Below are 17,219 nucleotides of genomic sequence, written 5' to 3'. Positions count from 1 at the left end.
TGAGGGTTTTTTATCGTTTTTTGTGCTGTTTGTCTTACTCTGACATCTGTTTGCTTCCTCTTGTTTGTCTGCTTCTTTCACTCTCTCTGCCTGCTGTACTCTGCCTCTCTCTCTCTCTTTCTGTCAAATGCATCATTTCCATTTCTATCTTCCTTTTCTCTCTCTCTGCAGTTCTCTCTCTCCTCCCTCTCTGTCTGTTCTTGGTTGTTCGGCTTTCCCCGAGCAGGCGCTTCGCAGAGCTGCATGAGTCCACCACCCCTCCCTCTTTCTCTCGTCCCTCGCTGTGTCTGACTCATCCCTTCTTCCCTGTCGTCCGTAGCCTGTCGCGTGGGTAATGCTAGGCTGCCAGGAGCTTGTGAATCCAGAGGACAGTTAGATCACAGAAAAGTGACAGACAAGTTTTAACCACGTTCTAGTGCTGGGTTTCTTCTGTTATCACTTTATTCCCTTTTTTCTTTTCTTTCTTCTTGTTCTACCTTTTGTTCAATTCAATTCAAGAGTGCTTTATTGTCAGCACTGTAACAGGGACACTTTTCCCAAATGATGGACTATACAGTCTCATAGAGCGATAAGCTTTCAAACATACGTCACAAACTTTTTCTTGACGAAAACAGAGTTGGTGTGCTAATGCACTTTTTTCAGGGTTTATGTAATAGATAAAAGTAACACAGTTAAGAAACGCTCACTTACATGCCCTTAAGCTCCATCTGCTCACGTATTCATTGAGGCTTCTTGGAGTTAATTTTTGTTCTTAACTTTTATTTAACCAAATTCTCATTGATCTCTTTTACAAATATGTCCCGGCCAAGATACGAAGCAGAACAATTAATAGAGTTACAGACAAGATTGCAGACATACAATGAAAATAAATTATACATTCGTAAAATTTCCCAAAATAGATAATCAAACGGCAGCAGTGAGTGGAGTCATGGGAGGAGTTGGGAGATCAGGATCACGTTTTGCTCGTCTCCCAATCCCCTGCCTTTTATGTTTTTTTTTAATTTTTTATTTTGCTCCTCTCAGGTGAGCCCTGTCCTCAAAATGGTAGAAGTCCTGGTCCCATCTCCACCCAGCACAGCTCTCCCAGGAGTGACTTCAATTCCGGGACCTTCTCCAGTAACTCCGCCCTCACTCAGAACTCCGCCCCCACAGTCACAGGCTCCTGTCCCCTGGATACAATAGCCAGTCAAGCCAGTGATGTCATCATTCAGCGCAAGGAGAGCGAGGGTTTTGGGTTTGTCATCATCAGTTCACTGAACAGGCCAGAAACAGTAAACACTGCCGGTTAGTCTGCAACACCTCCAAGCAACACATATGTGTACAATTTGTGTATATACGCTCTCAGAACAAGCATTCTGCTCCTCAAAAGTTGACACAAAATGCTAATGTGAACTGTTTATTTCATCTGAAACAGTCACAATATATATGGTGAACCTGTAGTTCCCCAGCGATATGCATTTATACCTGTAAGAAGTGCATATATGTACTTTTTTCTGTGAGGGAACAGTCAACCTCCAGTACTAAATTAGCACAATGGGGCCACTTCTGTTTACATCCTAACTGTAATTCCTTTCTCTGCTGTGTATGATTATTTACTACTCTCCGTTGGCCGTTAATGCTGTTTACACTTTGCTGATAGCTCAAGATAAGGGCAGACAGGGGCAATTCAAGTTTAAGCAAACGGCTTTGTGGGAGCACAGTGCTATTAAAAACGTAGCCTCTCCTTTTAAGCCTGTGTTTCGGTAATGGATGTGTTCCTGGGTGCGGAGTAGGGGGGTCTGACTGGTTGTGTTGGTTTAATGCCACTTCTGCACTTGTGTGGAAACAAATGCACTTACAGAGATAGAGAGAGAGAGGGGGGGGGGGATAGAAAGGAGATAGAAAGATTAAAGCAAAGGGTGGAGCCAAGACTGAAAATGTGACTGAGAAGGAGATTGGCTCAGAGAGGGATGGTGAGAGAGACAGAATTACTCAGCGAGTGAATAAGAGTGAGAGAAAAGGGAGAGAGATAGAAAAGAAGAGAGATAATGATCCAACTGGGCTAAAACACTTGGTCTTTTGCTCACTAATGTAAAGTGTGTGCACACGTGTCTCAGCTGTACCTCACAAGATCGGGCGGGTCATCGAGGGGAGCCCAGCTGACCGCTGCGGGAAATTGAAAGTTGGCGATCGAATTCTGGCTGTGAACAACCAGTCCATCATCAGCATGGCACACGCGGACATCGTGAAGCTCATCAAAGACGCAGGCTTGAGTGTCACACTGCGTGTCATTGCTCAGGAAGGTAAGAGCACCTACACACAGAGTTCAGCTCCAGCCCTGATCCTGGAGGTCCACCACCCTCCATCCTGGGGATCTAGAGTTTACCACTAACCCCCATTCTGGAGAATTAGCACCCTGTGGAATTTAGTTCCAGCCCCAGTCCTTGAGATCTACCACCTTGTAGAATGTAGGTCTATCCAAATCATGGAGGTCTATAGAGTTTAGTTCTTGTCCTCCCCCTGGAGAACTATATCTCTGAAGAGTTTCCGAGATGTAGGTGTGTGTAAGCTTTGTGTGTTGCTGAAGCAGGAGTGTGTATTTATCATGTACTCACTGGTCTTGTTTAAGAGACTTTTGATTACTATTCTTTAAGAGGGTATACGAATTTCACGTGTGTGTGTGTGTGTACATGATTAATAAATTTGTATTTTCTTCTTCTGTGTGTGTGCGTGTGTGTTTCAGAGGCAAGCAGTACTCCATCTGCTGGTAGTTCTGAGAAACACAGTCCTCTGGCACAAGCCAGTCCAGTGACCCAGCCTCTCCAAACCCAGCTGGCCCAGTCCAATAGCACCACCAAGGCCAGTACTGCATCTCAACCCAGTGTACAAATACAACCTAATTCTGCACCACAGCCCAACCCTGCCACTCAGACTAGTCCAGCCAATCACCCAAGCCTCGGAGACCAGCAGACTCCGCCCACCCAGCCTGTGGCAGCTGTGGTGCAGACCTACACCCATGACGGCAGGTGAGATATGAGCACTGTGTAACGGAGTTTTAAGACTAGTTTTAATCATGTGTTTGGTAAAATTCACTTTCATTGTTTTCTCCTCTCTCTCTCTCTCTCTCTCTCTCTCTCTCTCTCTCTCTCTCTCTCTCTCTCTCTCCTCACTCACTCACACACACACACACACACACACACACACACACACACACACACACACACACACACACACACACACACTCTCCCTTTGATAGACAACACTTATAGAGCTAAATAATTCTATAATTCCTCTATAATTCCTAAAGTGCTCAATAATTAATTGTAAGGCTCTATGAAATAGTTTAATCAGTGCTGTAGGGAGTGAATATTTGTCCCACCTCCACCATTTTGTTCTCTCTCTCCCCTCTGCCTTTATTTCTCTCTGCGTGTGCCTTTCATCCTTCACTCTGTATGCCTGGTTCAGCACATCAATACTCTACATGAAACTTTTAGAGTCCAGAGAAAACGGCTTCTTAACTTCCAGATGCACAGTTCCGCTTCAGTGCACTAAGAAAGAATCCACACATGCACGTCGTCTGGCTGACTGGAGTCTCTAGTGCTACATGCGCTTAGCGCTCACTGGTGCTGACTGATTACAGAGTGAAACAGCTACGCTTTCAAACTATCAATCAAACAATTAGTAAAACGGCCATCCCTGTAGGACAACTCCAAGGGCAGCAAACACCCACCACACAAGACACACAATAGACGCAAAAACATAAAAAAACTAAAGACAGAGGTAGTTCCATAACTCGATCTCATTCACATAGTCACAAAGTTTAAAACGTCTGATATTTTCTATACAATTACATTTCCAAGTTCGGTCGGAGAGATGGCTTTATATTGCCTTTTTTCAGTAATAATTGAAAGGTCCTTACCTGATTTTGATTGGCCGTGCAGCTACAGGTCAGAGGTGAAGGCGCGCCAGGATGTAAAGCCGGACATCAGGCAGCCCCCCTTCACTGACTACAGACAGCCCCCGGTGGATTACAGACACCCTCCTGTAGCGGACTACAGACAGCCCCCCCTGCTGGACTACAGGCAGCTGTCCACAGAGCCACGCCCCTTCCCTGTAGACTACAGGCAGCCGCAGGTCCCCATACCACCACTGCAGGTAACGATGACCCTACTGCCGTTTCCATAGCAGCACCATTCTGCTGTATTACGTGCATGCTACTTTATGGTTGGACTGATTTGACTGCAGACCAGTGTTGATATCACTTCCAGGTTACTGCATCATGGACGGTGGTGCTTTGAACCAATTCATATTCTCTACATTTCTATAAATGACCTAAAACATTTTTGGATTTTCACACAATTATAGAAAGTAGGTAAAGACAACCCAATTAAACAACAGAGAGAGAAATAATAATAATATACTGTTACTATGTATTGAGGAAATTAGTACTGATGAGTTACCTGTATTACTGACCTGCAGACTATGTGAACCTTCACTGTGGGCATCTGCTGTGACCCCCTTGAGCAGCAATAACTGCAGCTAAAGTGCGTTTATGCTTTTTCTCACATGAGCTGTTCACCCCAGGTCCTTCCACAACATCTCTGTTGGATTAAGGTCAGGACCTTGATTCGGCCGTTCCACAACATTGACTTTATTCTTCTTTAACAGTTTTTGGTAGAATGACTTGTGTGCTTGGGGTTGTTCTGTTTCTGAATGACCCACTTTCTCTTGAGGTTCAGTTCACAGACAGACACCCTGACGTTTTCCTTTAGAATTCTGGTATAATTCAGATTTCATTGTTTATTCAATGATGACAAGACATCTTGGCTCAGATCCTGCAAAAGAGGCCCAAACCATGATGATACCATCGCCATCTTTCACAAATGGGATAAAGTTTTTATGTTGTGATACGGCATTCTGTTTTCTCCAATCATAACACTTCACATTTAAGTCAAACGGTTCTGTTTTGGTCTCATCCATCCACATTTTCTTTTTCTAATTGCCTTCTGAACATCATATCATTACCTAGTGTGAGAGAGGCCTTAGATGTTTAGATGTTTCCCTGGGCTCCTCTGGGTGACCTCATGGACTATTTCCTTACCTTGAACTGGAAGTGATCTTTGTTGCTTGACCATTCTAGGGAAAGCAATAACTGTCCATTTTTGTACAGTTGGTCTGGTTGTGGATTGTTGAATCACTTTAGCGGTGACTTTGTAACCTTTTCCAGCACGATGAGCATGAACAACTCTTTTGCTGAAGTCCTCAGAAACCTAATTTGCTCATGTAAGATTTTTCTGTGAAGATCATATTTCCATTCTTTATATAAAACAGGGCACCAGCTAACTCTTAATTGTCATCCCATTAATTGAAAACACCTGACTCCTAATTTACATTCAAGTGAACTGCTAATTCTAGAGGTGCACATACTTTAGCAACTCACACATACAGTGGGGAAAATAAGTATTTAGTCAGTCACCAATTCTGCAATTTCTCCCACTTAAAAAGATGAGAGAGGCCTGTAATTATGAGAAGACAAAATGTGAAAAAAATTGAGAAAATCATTTTGTCTGACTTTTAAAGAATTTATTTGCAAATAATGGTGGAAAATAAGTATTTGGTCACCTACAAACAAGCAAGATATCTGGCTGTCACAGACCTGTAACTTCTTTTTTAAGAGGCTCCTCTTTCCCCCACTCATTACCTGTATTAATGGCACCTGTTTGAAGTCGTTAACAGTATAAAAGACACCTGCCCACAACCTCAAACAGTCACACTCCAAACTCCACTATGGTGAAGACGAAAGAGCTGTCGGAGGACACCAGAAACCGAATTGTAGACCTGCACCAGGCTGGGAAGACTGAATCTGCAATAGGCAAGCAGCTTGGTGTGAAGAAATCTACTGTGGGAGCAATAATCAGAAAATGGAAGACCTACAAGACCACTACTAATCTCCCTCAATCTGGGGCTCCACGCAAGATCTCAGCCTGTGGGGTCAAAATGATCACAAGAATGGTGAGGAAAAATCCCAGAACCACAAGGGGGGATCAAGTGAATGACCTGCAGAAAGCTGGGACCAACGTTACAAAGGCTACCATCAGCAACACACTACGACGCCAGGGATTCAGATCTTGCAGTGCTAGACGTGTCCCCCTGCTTAAGCCAGTCCATATCCAGGCACGTCTGAAGTTTGCTAGAGAGCATTTGGATGTTCCAGAAGAGTATTGGGAGAATGTCATATGGTCAGATGAAACCAAAGTAGAACTATTTGGTAAAAACACAACTCGTCGTGTTTGGAGGACAGTGAATGCTGAGTTGCATCCAAAGAACACCATACCAACTGTGAAGCATGGGGGTGGCAACATCATGCTTTGGGGCTGTTTCTCTGCAAAGGGACCAGGACGACTGGTCCGTGTACATGAAAGAATGAATGGGGCCATGTATTGTGAGATTTTGGGTGCAAACCTCCTTCCATCAGCAAGGGCAATGAATGATCCCAAGCACACTGCCAGGGCAACAAAGGAGTGGCTTCGTAAGAAACATTTCAAAGTCCTGGAGTGGCCTAACCAGTCTCCCGATCTCAACCCCATCGAAAACCTTTTGGGAGGGGTGTTAAAAGTCCGTGTTGCCCGCCGACAGCCCCAAAACATCACTGCTCTAGAGGAGATCTGCATGGAGGAATGGGCCAACATACCAGCAACAGTGTGTGCCAACCTTGTGAAGACTTACAGAAAACGTTTGACCTCTGTCATTGCCAACAGAGGATATACAACAAAGTATTGAGATGAACTTTTGTTATTGACCAAATACTTATTTTCCACCATTATTTGCAAATAAATTCTTTAAAAGTCAGACAAAATGATTTTCTCAATTTTTTTTTCACATTTTGTCCCTCATAGTTGAGGTCTACCTATGATATCAATTACCGGCCTCTCATCTTTTTAAGTGGGAGAACTTGCACAATTGGTGACTGACTAAATACTTATTTTCCCCATTGTATGTAATATAGCATAATTTTCTTCAATTAATAAATTATTTCAAGTAGGCTATAATAAATTGTCTAATTTGTTTAATTGGTTTCTCTTAATCTACTATGAATACATGTGTGACGCTGGGAGTGGGCGGAAGGATGAGACACGGATCCAGTCTGCAGTAGCCAACGTTACTTGCTTTTATTAGCACGTTTAACATAAACACACACACGACGTGCAAACCAAGACAAAGACGAGCACACGACATTGCGCGAACGCACATTATATAGCAGACTAACACACACCCTCGTGATCTCGAGACAAGGCACAGGTGTAACAAACGAACACGCTCACAGACAACCCACGCCCACGGAAGTACAAACATGGACCTAACGACACGCAGACAACGTAACGACACACCCACAGGGAAGGGTCCGGAGCCGTCACCGTGACAGAACCCTCCGCCAGGGGCTCGCTACTCCCGGAGCGTCCCGCGCAGCTGGAAAGCCCCGAACCAACACCAACAGGCAGGTCCGGAGCCTCAGGGACCCTGAGCCTCCGAGAGCCGTCACCCCCGACGGCGGGAACCGCCACGAACGGCTCTAGTACACCCTCCCTGGGAGGACAGGGGAAAACACGTTAGATACACAAAACGGTACAGTCACGAATACACATACAGGTACTTGCACAAACATGGGCACGAATGGGAAAAGGGGATTAGGCAAACATACGGGAACAAACACGAAAACAGGGACAGACGGACATGAAACAGGCGCCAAGCTACGCGCCATGAGTAGGGCGATGAGAGGAGAGAGCACGGGAGCTGCAGGCGCTGCAGCGAACGGGACCCCTCCCGCACTTGCCGCGAAGCCTCCTCCCGGTGCAGTATGGTTGGCGGACGCGCCTGGTGCCGCACGTTGGGCTGATGCGCCTGGTGCCTTGCCTTGGTCTGACTCCTCGTCCGACTGGCCACTCGATACACCCGCTTCGCCTCGCGACCACTCTCTGGAGTAGACAGCGGGAGCGTCCACCTCCATCTCGGTCGCCGCCTCGCTGCCCTGGCTCCAGCTCATGGGCAGCTCCGGGCTGCCACCCCGGGAGCAGTCCATCGCGCTCCCCTCGGAGCGATAAGAGGAAGCGCCTCCCTCTGAGCGGTCCCACCCCTTGACGGTCCCGGCAGAACGCTCAGATAGGGACGGACTGCCCTCCTCCTCAGTGCCGGGATCGCTGTCCGTGCCCTCGGAAACACCCGAGTACACGGACGGAGGGTAGCGCTCTTCCTCGTCTTCTCCGTAGTAGACGGTGGGAGCGGAATATAAGGAGGGTGGATAGTCCCCTTCGCCCTCACTAAGGTCGTCTGCCGAAGCAGAGCCAACGGATGGAGGGTAGTCCAGCCCCTCCTCCTCGCCTTCCCCATAGTCCACCGTGGGGGCGGAGCAGACCGAGGGAGCCGGGTCCACTCCTCCGCAGTAGTCCACAGTGGACGCTTCGCCCACCGACGGAGGGTAGCCCTCCTCCTCGTCCGAGTCCTCTGCCTCGGAATCCCCCTCTCCAAACTCGTTCTCTGGGATCTTCTCCACACCGCCGAGCGCAAAGGAGCTCACCCGCAGGGGTGAAAGCTCCCTGGACGAAGGGGGGTGGTACTTCACCCAAAGTCGCACCGCCTCCTGGCGGAGCTTCTCCGCCGCTTCGGGGTTGTGGTGCACCCTTGCCTGTCGTAGCAGGGACGCACAGACCGGGTCCAGCTCGAGCTGCGCCAAAGTCGGCGGGGCTTCGCGGCGCGGGGGGGAGGAAGAAGAGCGGTGGTGCCGCTTGCTGGGCTTCTTCCCCTTTTTGGGCTTCGCCTTGTAGCCTGGCATTGTGTCTCGTTGTAGGCTCATCTTTCTGTAACGCTGGGAGTGGGCGGAAGGATGAGACACGGATCCAGTCTGCAGTAGCCAACGTTACTTGCTTTTATTAGCACGTTTAACATAAACACACACACGACGTGCAAACCAAGACAAAGACGAGCACACGACATTGCGCGAACGCACATTATATAGCAGACTAACACACACCCTCGTGATCTCGAGACAAGGCACAGGTGTAACAAACGAACACGCTCACAGACAACCCACGCCCAAGGAAGTACAAACATGGACCTAACGACACGCAGACAACGTAACGACACACCCACAGGGAAGGGTCCGGAGCCGTCACCGTGACAACTTGTGTGATCTGATTATGTTTTAGGTCAGAAATATGTAAAATTCTAAAGGTACATACCTGTCAAGCATCACTGTATCTGTACAATTAAAAGAATTAAAATGTAAAATGTAATTAGTTTTTAAATTAAAAGAATGTGTGTCATTTTTTCGATGCAGTTATGACCATTTTTTGTGTGTATTTCCCTACTTACGTCTGTGCAATGGCATGTCTGTGTGTGTGTGTGTGTGTGTGTGTGTGTGTGTGTGTGTGTGTGTGTGTGTGTGTGTGTTTGTTTGTATGTGTTTACCTGCAGGACTTTGATTTCTTCACTGTAGAGTTGGAGAAAAGTGTGAAGGGTTTTGGTTTCAGTATTCGTGGTGGGCGTGAGTACACGATGGACCTGTTTGTGCTCCGGTTAGCCGAGGACGGGCCAGCCATCCGTAATGGGAGGATGAGGGTGAGACACAACCCTTCCTCTTTACACCACCCCTCTGCTTCTAAGACTTACACTAAGCTAACAGTCACAAAATTTAAAAAATATATACTTCAAATAGGTGAAATATTGAGGAATGGTAATGTTTCTCTGAAGAATGTTTGTTTGAAGCATCATATTAATGTATTTTGGTTATTTTGGCTATTTTCACATATAGCCAGCTCCTGCATTACTGTCTAGGTCTCCCCCATCTAGTGATGCATCCCGCCTGGTGAAGATGAGGTCTAACACAAGTCCTGCTAGATGAGTCGTGGCATCTTTATTGAGGATGTTGGTGTTGGGTGCCATTTCTTTCTGTATGGAGTGTCTTCTTCTCCCCTGTTCGCCTCTAAACCCTTACAGATCGAGGACTCTCATCTCTGAAGCAGTGCGATGTGTAGGAGAGGTGTTTCCCTGAGGCTGTGCGCTCTGGGGTTTAGGAATATGCTGATCACCTTGGCTGTGGGCCTGATATACATCCCTCCATTTGGTCTGTTTCCTTCTAGGCTCAAGGGAGTCAGCAGAATACGCAAACCCTGCAGTATTTTGTTTTGTTTGTAGTCGGGCTTGCAGAATTTAAAGACCGCTTATACAAATAGCAGTCCCCATGTACTCTTTATGCACTGTAGATGTGTGCTTTTAAAACTTTATGTTGATAGTATTTGGCAAAAGTACAGATGGTTTTGGACCACATGAACTGTCCATGTTCCTCAGATATGTCAGGTTGTTTTCTTCATTCCCTCTGTAGTGATGCCCTCACCACTCACTAGTCTCCAGCTGTCCACCCTTGTTCCCTTCTCAGAGCTCTCCTCCATCTGTAAAACTGTCTCACAACCCCCCCCCCCCTCTAGTGCTCTATCAGGATGCTCCGCAATGGAGTAATCACTCACTCACCCCTCTTTCATTCTTTGAAGTAAGTCTCCTTTTCGTCCATCCCTTCTAATCTGTCATAACCATTTTGTTTCTGGAGCGAACTCTTTCCCTGTTCTTGCCTCTCAGAACCATCTCCTTCCTCTCTGCTTCTCTGCCAGTGTGCCCTCTCTCTTCCACAATGGCGTGACGACCCTCCTCAGCAGTCTGACCTTCTCCACCCCCTCTCCCATGATGTGACCCTTTCTCTTCAATTATCCGACCCCTTCGCCAATGATCTGACCCCATCTCCAGTGAGATGATCCTGTCTCCAGTGATCTGACCTGTCCAGCAACATGACCCCCTCCATGACCCCCTCTCTCCAGTGATCTCCCCCCCGATGATCTGACCCCCCCCCCCCCCCTCCAGTGATCTCTCTCCTCTCCATCATTTTCATTTCTGAGCTTCCTCTGTCAGCAGTGTTTATCTTAATGAAGCTGTAAGAACTAATGTGAGGAAAATTACCCCAGGGACACTCTCTCTCTCTCTCTCTCTCTCTTTTGACCCTGCTCTCTCTCTCTCTCTCTCTCTCTCTCTCTCTCTCTCTCTCTCTCTCTCTCTCTTTGACCCTGCTCTCTGTCTGTATGTCTCTGTCTGTCTCTTCTGACTCCTCTCCGGTTCTGAAAAGAGCCTTTATTTTCGGTGCCATAGCTCTGGCAGATAAATCCATTAGACATAGCCTCAGTCTAATTATTTATGGATAGTCAAGGCACAAACCCGTGAAGTCAGTCAGCGAAGTTCATCTTTTCACAGCTGTGATGTGCTGGAGAGTTGATGAATAGTGGATACTAGTTTTTTTGGTTTGTAAGGGTATAGAAGTAAGAGCGTTCATAATGAAGACCAGTGCCTCGGGGGTGTGCCCCGGGGGTGTGCACCCCCCCCCCCCCCCCTCACCATTAGCCCCAAAGAAGGATCTCAAATATTTGGGCACAGGAGAAGCTGCTGAAACTCTTTCCCAGGTCTATACCACAGATGGTAAGGGTGCTAGCATTTCCAAACAGGTCTCCGGAGGTTTTTCTGTCCTGCGTGCAGTCTGTTCTGCACTAGCGTGATCAGGCTGCTGCTACAGGCTAGCCTTGGGCTCACACACATTCACACACACCAACTCACAGGCGCACGCTCACACGTGCACACTTACACACGCCCACTCGCAGATTGTAGCGGCTGACGCAGTTTCTTTGTCAATAGTGAAAAATGGATGTAAGCCAAGGATTAAGTCCTTAATGAAGCGTAACAACCGGGCTTTTTGGTTCCTGACCACACAGAGCTATACCTCTCTTTACTAGTAGACTTTCCTCTTTGTTAGACTAATGACTTTATACAGTCCCTCACTTTTATTAAGAGTCCTGAAGTGGGACAAGAAATAGACCTTTTTAACGGGAAGATAAAGGAGTCATGGAGGCTGTTCGTCCTGACCACCCCTTGATAATATATGTAGCCACAGGGGACACTCTGTGTATGGAGGTTATCTCTATTGTTTTTACGTCTTATCCTAGTTCGTTCTAACGTGGCTGCGCTCGGTCATTGGTGCTGACCAGCCAGTGACAGTCGGGCCGTCATCCGCGAGTCCTGCTTTTTATGATCTGTCCACGAGCAGCGACTCTCCTGTTTTATCACTCACGCCAGATTGCTTTCATTCCAATCCCAAGTGTTTGTTTTCGGTTTGTTTTTATGTTTATATGGCTTGCGTATTAATTCATTGCTAATTTGTGGCATTTCGAAGGTCTTTGTAAAAGAGGACATATCTGCGCTGAATATTAATCACTACACACACACACTTTGAGTGCAACACTTATTGTTTGGAGTGATTTCAGCTCCGTCAGAAACACGTACTCCAGGTCTCCGGCTTTTCTTACAGTTCTCTGTTCGTGGTTGTGTGAAGCGGTCGTGCGCGAGTCCTACTTCTCCCCTGAGTGTATTCTGGTTTCTCACGCGGGCTGGCTGTGTCTCCCCCTGTGTGCAGGTTGGAGACCAGATCATTGAGATCAACGGGGAGACCACGAGAGACATGACCCACTCACGCGCCATCGAGCTCATCAAGTCGGGGGGGCGCAGGGTGCGTCTGCTGCTGAAGAGAGGAACGGGGCTGGTCCCCGAGTATGGTGGGTCCACTCCAGATCTCCACACCCACCAGCCTTCTGCTCCCACACAGTCATACAGCATACACACACACCCCCCCACTCAAGATTCTCACACACACACACACCACATGTGCAAACACCCCTCCAATAGCTGTTTAAAAGTGATGGTCATGTTTTAATCTCTTTCATATCTGTCATAACATATCAAAGCATGCTCTTTGTATTTATTAACAATGTGTTTATTAACAGTGACTAATTTTCTCCTCATTGTACTTTCTACTGAATCGTAGCTTTAGTCTATTCTCACAGTCTCGTGTGTCTAACTGCAGATGAACGTGTTAGCTTTAGGCTACTGTTCTAACCCTAATGATTGGTCTAGGTTCTCACTTCCCCTCTTGTAGGAATGGTACCTTCTGGTCTCTCCATGTGCATGAAAAATGACAAGCATGGCTCCCCCTATTTCTTCTTAATGGGCCAGTCCAAAGATACGGTTTGTAACAGAGTGCATGTGCTCTAACGTAATACTCAACACTTCTGATACTTCTGTGCTTTGCTGTGGATTGTGTGTTTCATTACATATGCACTTTTGTTGCAGGAATTAGCTTTTTTTAAGTGCGTGTTTGATAGTAGCTGCTGAAACACTGAATTTTGAAATCTTTTACACACACACACACACACACACACACACACACACACACACACACACACACACACACACACACACACACACACAGGGTCTTGAGCTAGTTGGGGTGTAGTAGTTGTAGAGTTTAGCTGAAATACTGCTAACATGAGATATTTCCTGGCTGGGTCTCCTTCTCCCCAGTCTCTGCCGGTTTTTCTGCTGTGTTTAAATCCTGTTATGAGCCCCAAACCTGTATTCAAGCATGCTGTCTTCTGCCCTGGGGCAAAATAAACCAGAGAAATATTCCCCCAAGCCTCTCTACTGCCAGACAGCAGATGTCCTGCATACACAGCTACTGCCTCTCTGGGAGGTTTTAAAGAGTAGAGCTGATATTGAGAGTATTTGTCTGCTTTCGTCTTGTTTGAATTTTACCCCAGATTGGTTATGAGCGTCCATGAAACTGCCAGTCTGAGTTTGTGTGTGTGTGTGTGTGTGTGTGTGTGTGTGTGTGTGTGTGTGTGTGTGTGTGTGTGTGTGTGTGTGTGTGTGAGAGAGAACTGGCACCCTATATATAACTTAGTGTTTTATCTTGAATTTTGTCCTGCATCATGCTCTTTTTCGTGTGTGTGTGTGAGAGAGAGAGAGAGAGAGAGAGAGAAGCTTCGGGGTCAGACTTTGATCTGTCACTCACTCTATTTCTTGTTTCCACAGCAGATAGCTCCGCCCCCTGGGATGCTCACCCTACAGCCTCCCCAAGTCTGTCGGAAGTAGCTCCGCCCTTTGACAGCTTCACCAGTCCGTCGCCACCATCCCATATGAATCCACCCACAGACCCTCACACCTCGCACCCGGACACAGCCGACAGCTGTCCCCTAGCTTCAAGAGGTCCGGAGCAGGGTGGCGTGGGGAGGAGGTCTGTCGAGGCTGGCACCAGTGGGGTGCCAACCAGGAAGAGCGGGAAGGCTGGCACTGGAGGCAAGCACTCAGACCACATCCCAGGGGGGGCGCAGGGTCCCCGACCCCCCAAGAGCGGCCGGGCACGATCCAAGGAGCGTCGCGCGGAGCGTGGACAGACGCCTTCCCGCAAACGAGACCCTTTCGAGTCCCCCAAGGCTCCTCGGGCCGAGGTCGACGTGAACGGGGGCAGTGGCGCTAACCCGGGTGGCGGGGGGGGTTCGGCGGCCGTGAGAGGGCCCCCACGTGAGCTGGAGAGGCCGTCGGAAGAGAGCCGGCCCAACCGTGCCTCCAAGAGCCTGACCAGCAACAGCACTAGTTTGGTGGGCAGGAAGGCGACGGTGTCTCCCGGTCCCTGGAAGATCCCTGGTTCTGACAAACTCCCCAACACCCTGCGTTCAACCACCTCCACCATCAGCAGATAACACACCTCACCACACCTTTCCCCTCCCCCAGCACGCCCCTAAGCCTGGGTTAGCCTCAGCTGCATTTCACTAGCTTTTCCCTCATTTGTTCTCCTGCCCACAAGTCCTTGTTCACCTGCCTTGGTTCTGAATAGGCTTGGACTTAGGTTTGGATCTTTGTAGACCTGATTAAAAAACAAAAAAAACATATTTCCTACCTGAGTTGAATCGATCAGGTCCCAGATCCTTTCCCCCCCCTCATGACAGATCTCTCCATGCATTTAGAGACAGAGCATTTGTTTAAGTTATATTTTATTTCTAAATTATTATTTTAAGAGACATGACACCCACCACCTTAAAGAACTGGAAGTACCCTCTCGGAAAAGGACCCGGAGCAGAACGCAAACTGCGTATATAGCGTAGCGAGGAGCACGCGGCCGACATCGGGCCCTGCAGATGGGCCTTCTGTGTGTCTGTCAGAGGAGAAGTACCAAAACTGAACCTTACATGCATTACAGAACCACTGACTCTGCCACACCTCGTGGACACAGCAAGTTTTATACAATGGAATCTATTTTATGGGAAAAAAGATGAAGAACAATGTTTAAGGAGTTTGCCTGACATTTGTGTATTTGAAGAGCAAGAATGCAAGGGGGAAATGTAGAGTATATTAGGAGACATTCAACAATTGAACTCTGCCTTAAATAACAGAAAGCTGTACTGACCTACAGATAGCTGTAATGAAGAATAATGTAATGATTATAGAAATAGGTATATTATATGAATATAGATATATGAAACAGTGTAAATACAGTCACTGTTCCGTGACCCTGTATGGGCCCACATCCACCCAGTGAGAAGTGTTAGAAACCAGAAGGCGTTCCTCACTCTCTCATGGAGGCGTGTGACCAGTGGGCAGAGTCTCCCCTCCTTCAGTTATCAGTGACTCACTCCATTCTCCCGTTATCCTACTTTGTGAACAAAGCAATCAGAAGAGGCTTAAGAGGGTCAGAAGGGTGGGCGTCAATGGGGCAGCGTGCTTTATCCAGCGACGCTGACGCTCTTCTGGAGATCTTCTGGACCTCTCCATGTCGGAGATCAAATTGCACACCAGAGCAGAGGCTGCTGATAACGCGTGGACTGTGAGTCTGGTTTAGTCTTAGTCTTAGACTGGCCAATGGCACTGCACCTGCCAAGATCCTTATCAGCCTGTCCCCAGTCCAGGCCTGAAACACTGGGATGTTCACAACGTCAAGATATAGAGCATCAGCATGAGGGCAAGAGCTGGGATGGTCTGAATGTGCTCAGTAAGAAGGCTAACCCTAACAGCTTCTGTCTAATCACCCCGATGAATACGATGATACAGTATAAGGAGAGGGTGTGTACCCTCAGTAATGTGCTCTGTGACACTGAAATGTGGGTTCAGGATTGGAAAAGTATGATTTATATTCCTGTAACTGCATACTGATCACTTCACAGAGGGGTCAGGATTTGTGTAATTTCCTGATTGGATAGATCTTAGTATATAATTTGAAAAGCTATTTTCATATACAGAAAACTCAAATATGACAAATTCTTTTAAAAGAAGTATATATATATATTTATCAGAAATCTCTAATATGAGGCAAGAGAAGAGGCCAAGTGTGTGTATTCAGCACTTTGTCTAATAGTAGACACTGAATAGTTGCTTTGGTGTGTATATATACACACACACACACACACACACACACCCCGTGGTAGAAATGATGCAATGGGTCCCCAGTATTCAGGATGTTAGCTACTTCTTTGAAGGACCCTTTTAAAGACTGTATTATACAGATAAGTGGGTTAGCTGCTGTTCAACAGTCGTACTCCATACTGTGTTTTTCTGGTGTGCATCACAACACTGACTGGCCACGAGCACTTTTACACATCACTAATATGAGTGCAATGTAGCAGTGTGTATCACATTACACAAAACTGTGTTTTTATGCATAGGTTTTGGGAACATTCGAAGTTTGAAGTAGAGAATACGTTGGACGGCTGGTAGTATTTCAGATGTGTGTCCCTTTGGATTAAAACCAGATAGGTAACAGATGATTTGTAATACTCTGCACCTTCTCTTGAAGGTAGTCTAGAAATAGGTTAGTGTCCGTGTTCACTCTGTCATCCCTCACCAGGTCCTGAATTGTCTGGATCTACAGCTAAAAAAAAAAGAAGGAAAAGTTGAATTCGACAGCTGGATTGTAATTGTGAATGAGGACACACAGACTTGGCAGCGATCTAGTAATTACAAGATAGCACAGTAATTTTAAAAAAGACAAAAAAGTAATTGAACAATAATTGAACAATTGGGACGTGTTCTTGCTCTTACGGCTATTAAAATCACGGCGATAGCGTTCCTCAGACAGTGGCTAATGGCCTTACCCAGAAAGCTCTGCTGTGAGTCCTCACTCTGCTGTGAGTCCTCACTCTGCTGTGAGTCCACACTCTGCTGTGAGTCCACACTCTGCTGTGAGTCCACACTCTGCTGTGAGTCCACACTCTGCTGTGAGTCCTCACTCTGCTGTGAGTCCTCACTCTGCTGTGAGTCCTCACTCTGCTGTGAGTCCTCACTCTGCTGTGAGTCCTCACTCTGATGTGAGTCCTCACTCTGATGTG

At 47.0% G+C, this 17,219-nt stretch overlaps 1 protein-coding gene across 8 annotated transcripts in view; it reads left to right on the top strand.

The window, feature by feature from the left end:
* The window catches only part of magi2a (membrane associated guanylate kinase, WW and PDZ domain containing 2a), a 228,443-nt gene extending 211,627 nt beyond the window's left edge, over window positions 1-16,816 (top strand). For 7 of the 8 annotated variants that reach the window (XM_076992945.1, XM_076992941.1, XM_076992944.1 and 4 more), the window contains 7 exons: window positions 1,024-1,284; window positions 2,097-2,282; window positions 2,723-3,005; window positions 3,921-4,134; window positions 9,448-9,591; window positions 12,479-12,617; window positions 13,933-16,816. In XM_076992945.1, coding sequence (XP_076849060.1) covers window positions 1,024-1,284; window positions 2,097-2,282; window positions 2,723-3,005; window positions 3,921-4,134; window positions 9,448-9,591; window positions 12,479-12,617; window positions 13,933-14,600 — 1,895 coding nt within the window. In that variant the 3' untranslated portion in view covers window positions 14,601-16,816. The remainder of the gene's footprint in view (window positions 1-1,023; window positions 1,285-2,096; window positions 2,283-2,722; window positions 3,006-3,920; window positions 4,135-9,447; window positions 9,592-12,478; window positions 12,618-13,932) is intronic. The other variant, XM_076992939.1, reaches the window with a different exon arrangement.
* The last annotated feature ends 403 nt before the right edge of the window (window positions 16,817-17,219 follow it).

The sequence above is a fragment of the Brachyhypopomus gauderio genome, unplaced genomic scaffold, assembly GCF_052324685.1.
Source record: "Brachyhypopomus gauderio isolate BG-103 unplaced genomic scaffold, BGAUD_0.2 sc100, whole genome shotgun sequence".
Lineage (NCBI taxonomy): Eukaryota > Metazoa > Chordata > Actinopteri > Gymnotiformes > Hypopomidae > Brachyhypopomus > Brachyhypopomus gauderio.
Note: the sequence above shows the minus strand (reverse complement) of the source record. Positions and strands in the feature narration are given on the sequence as shown.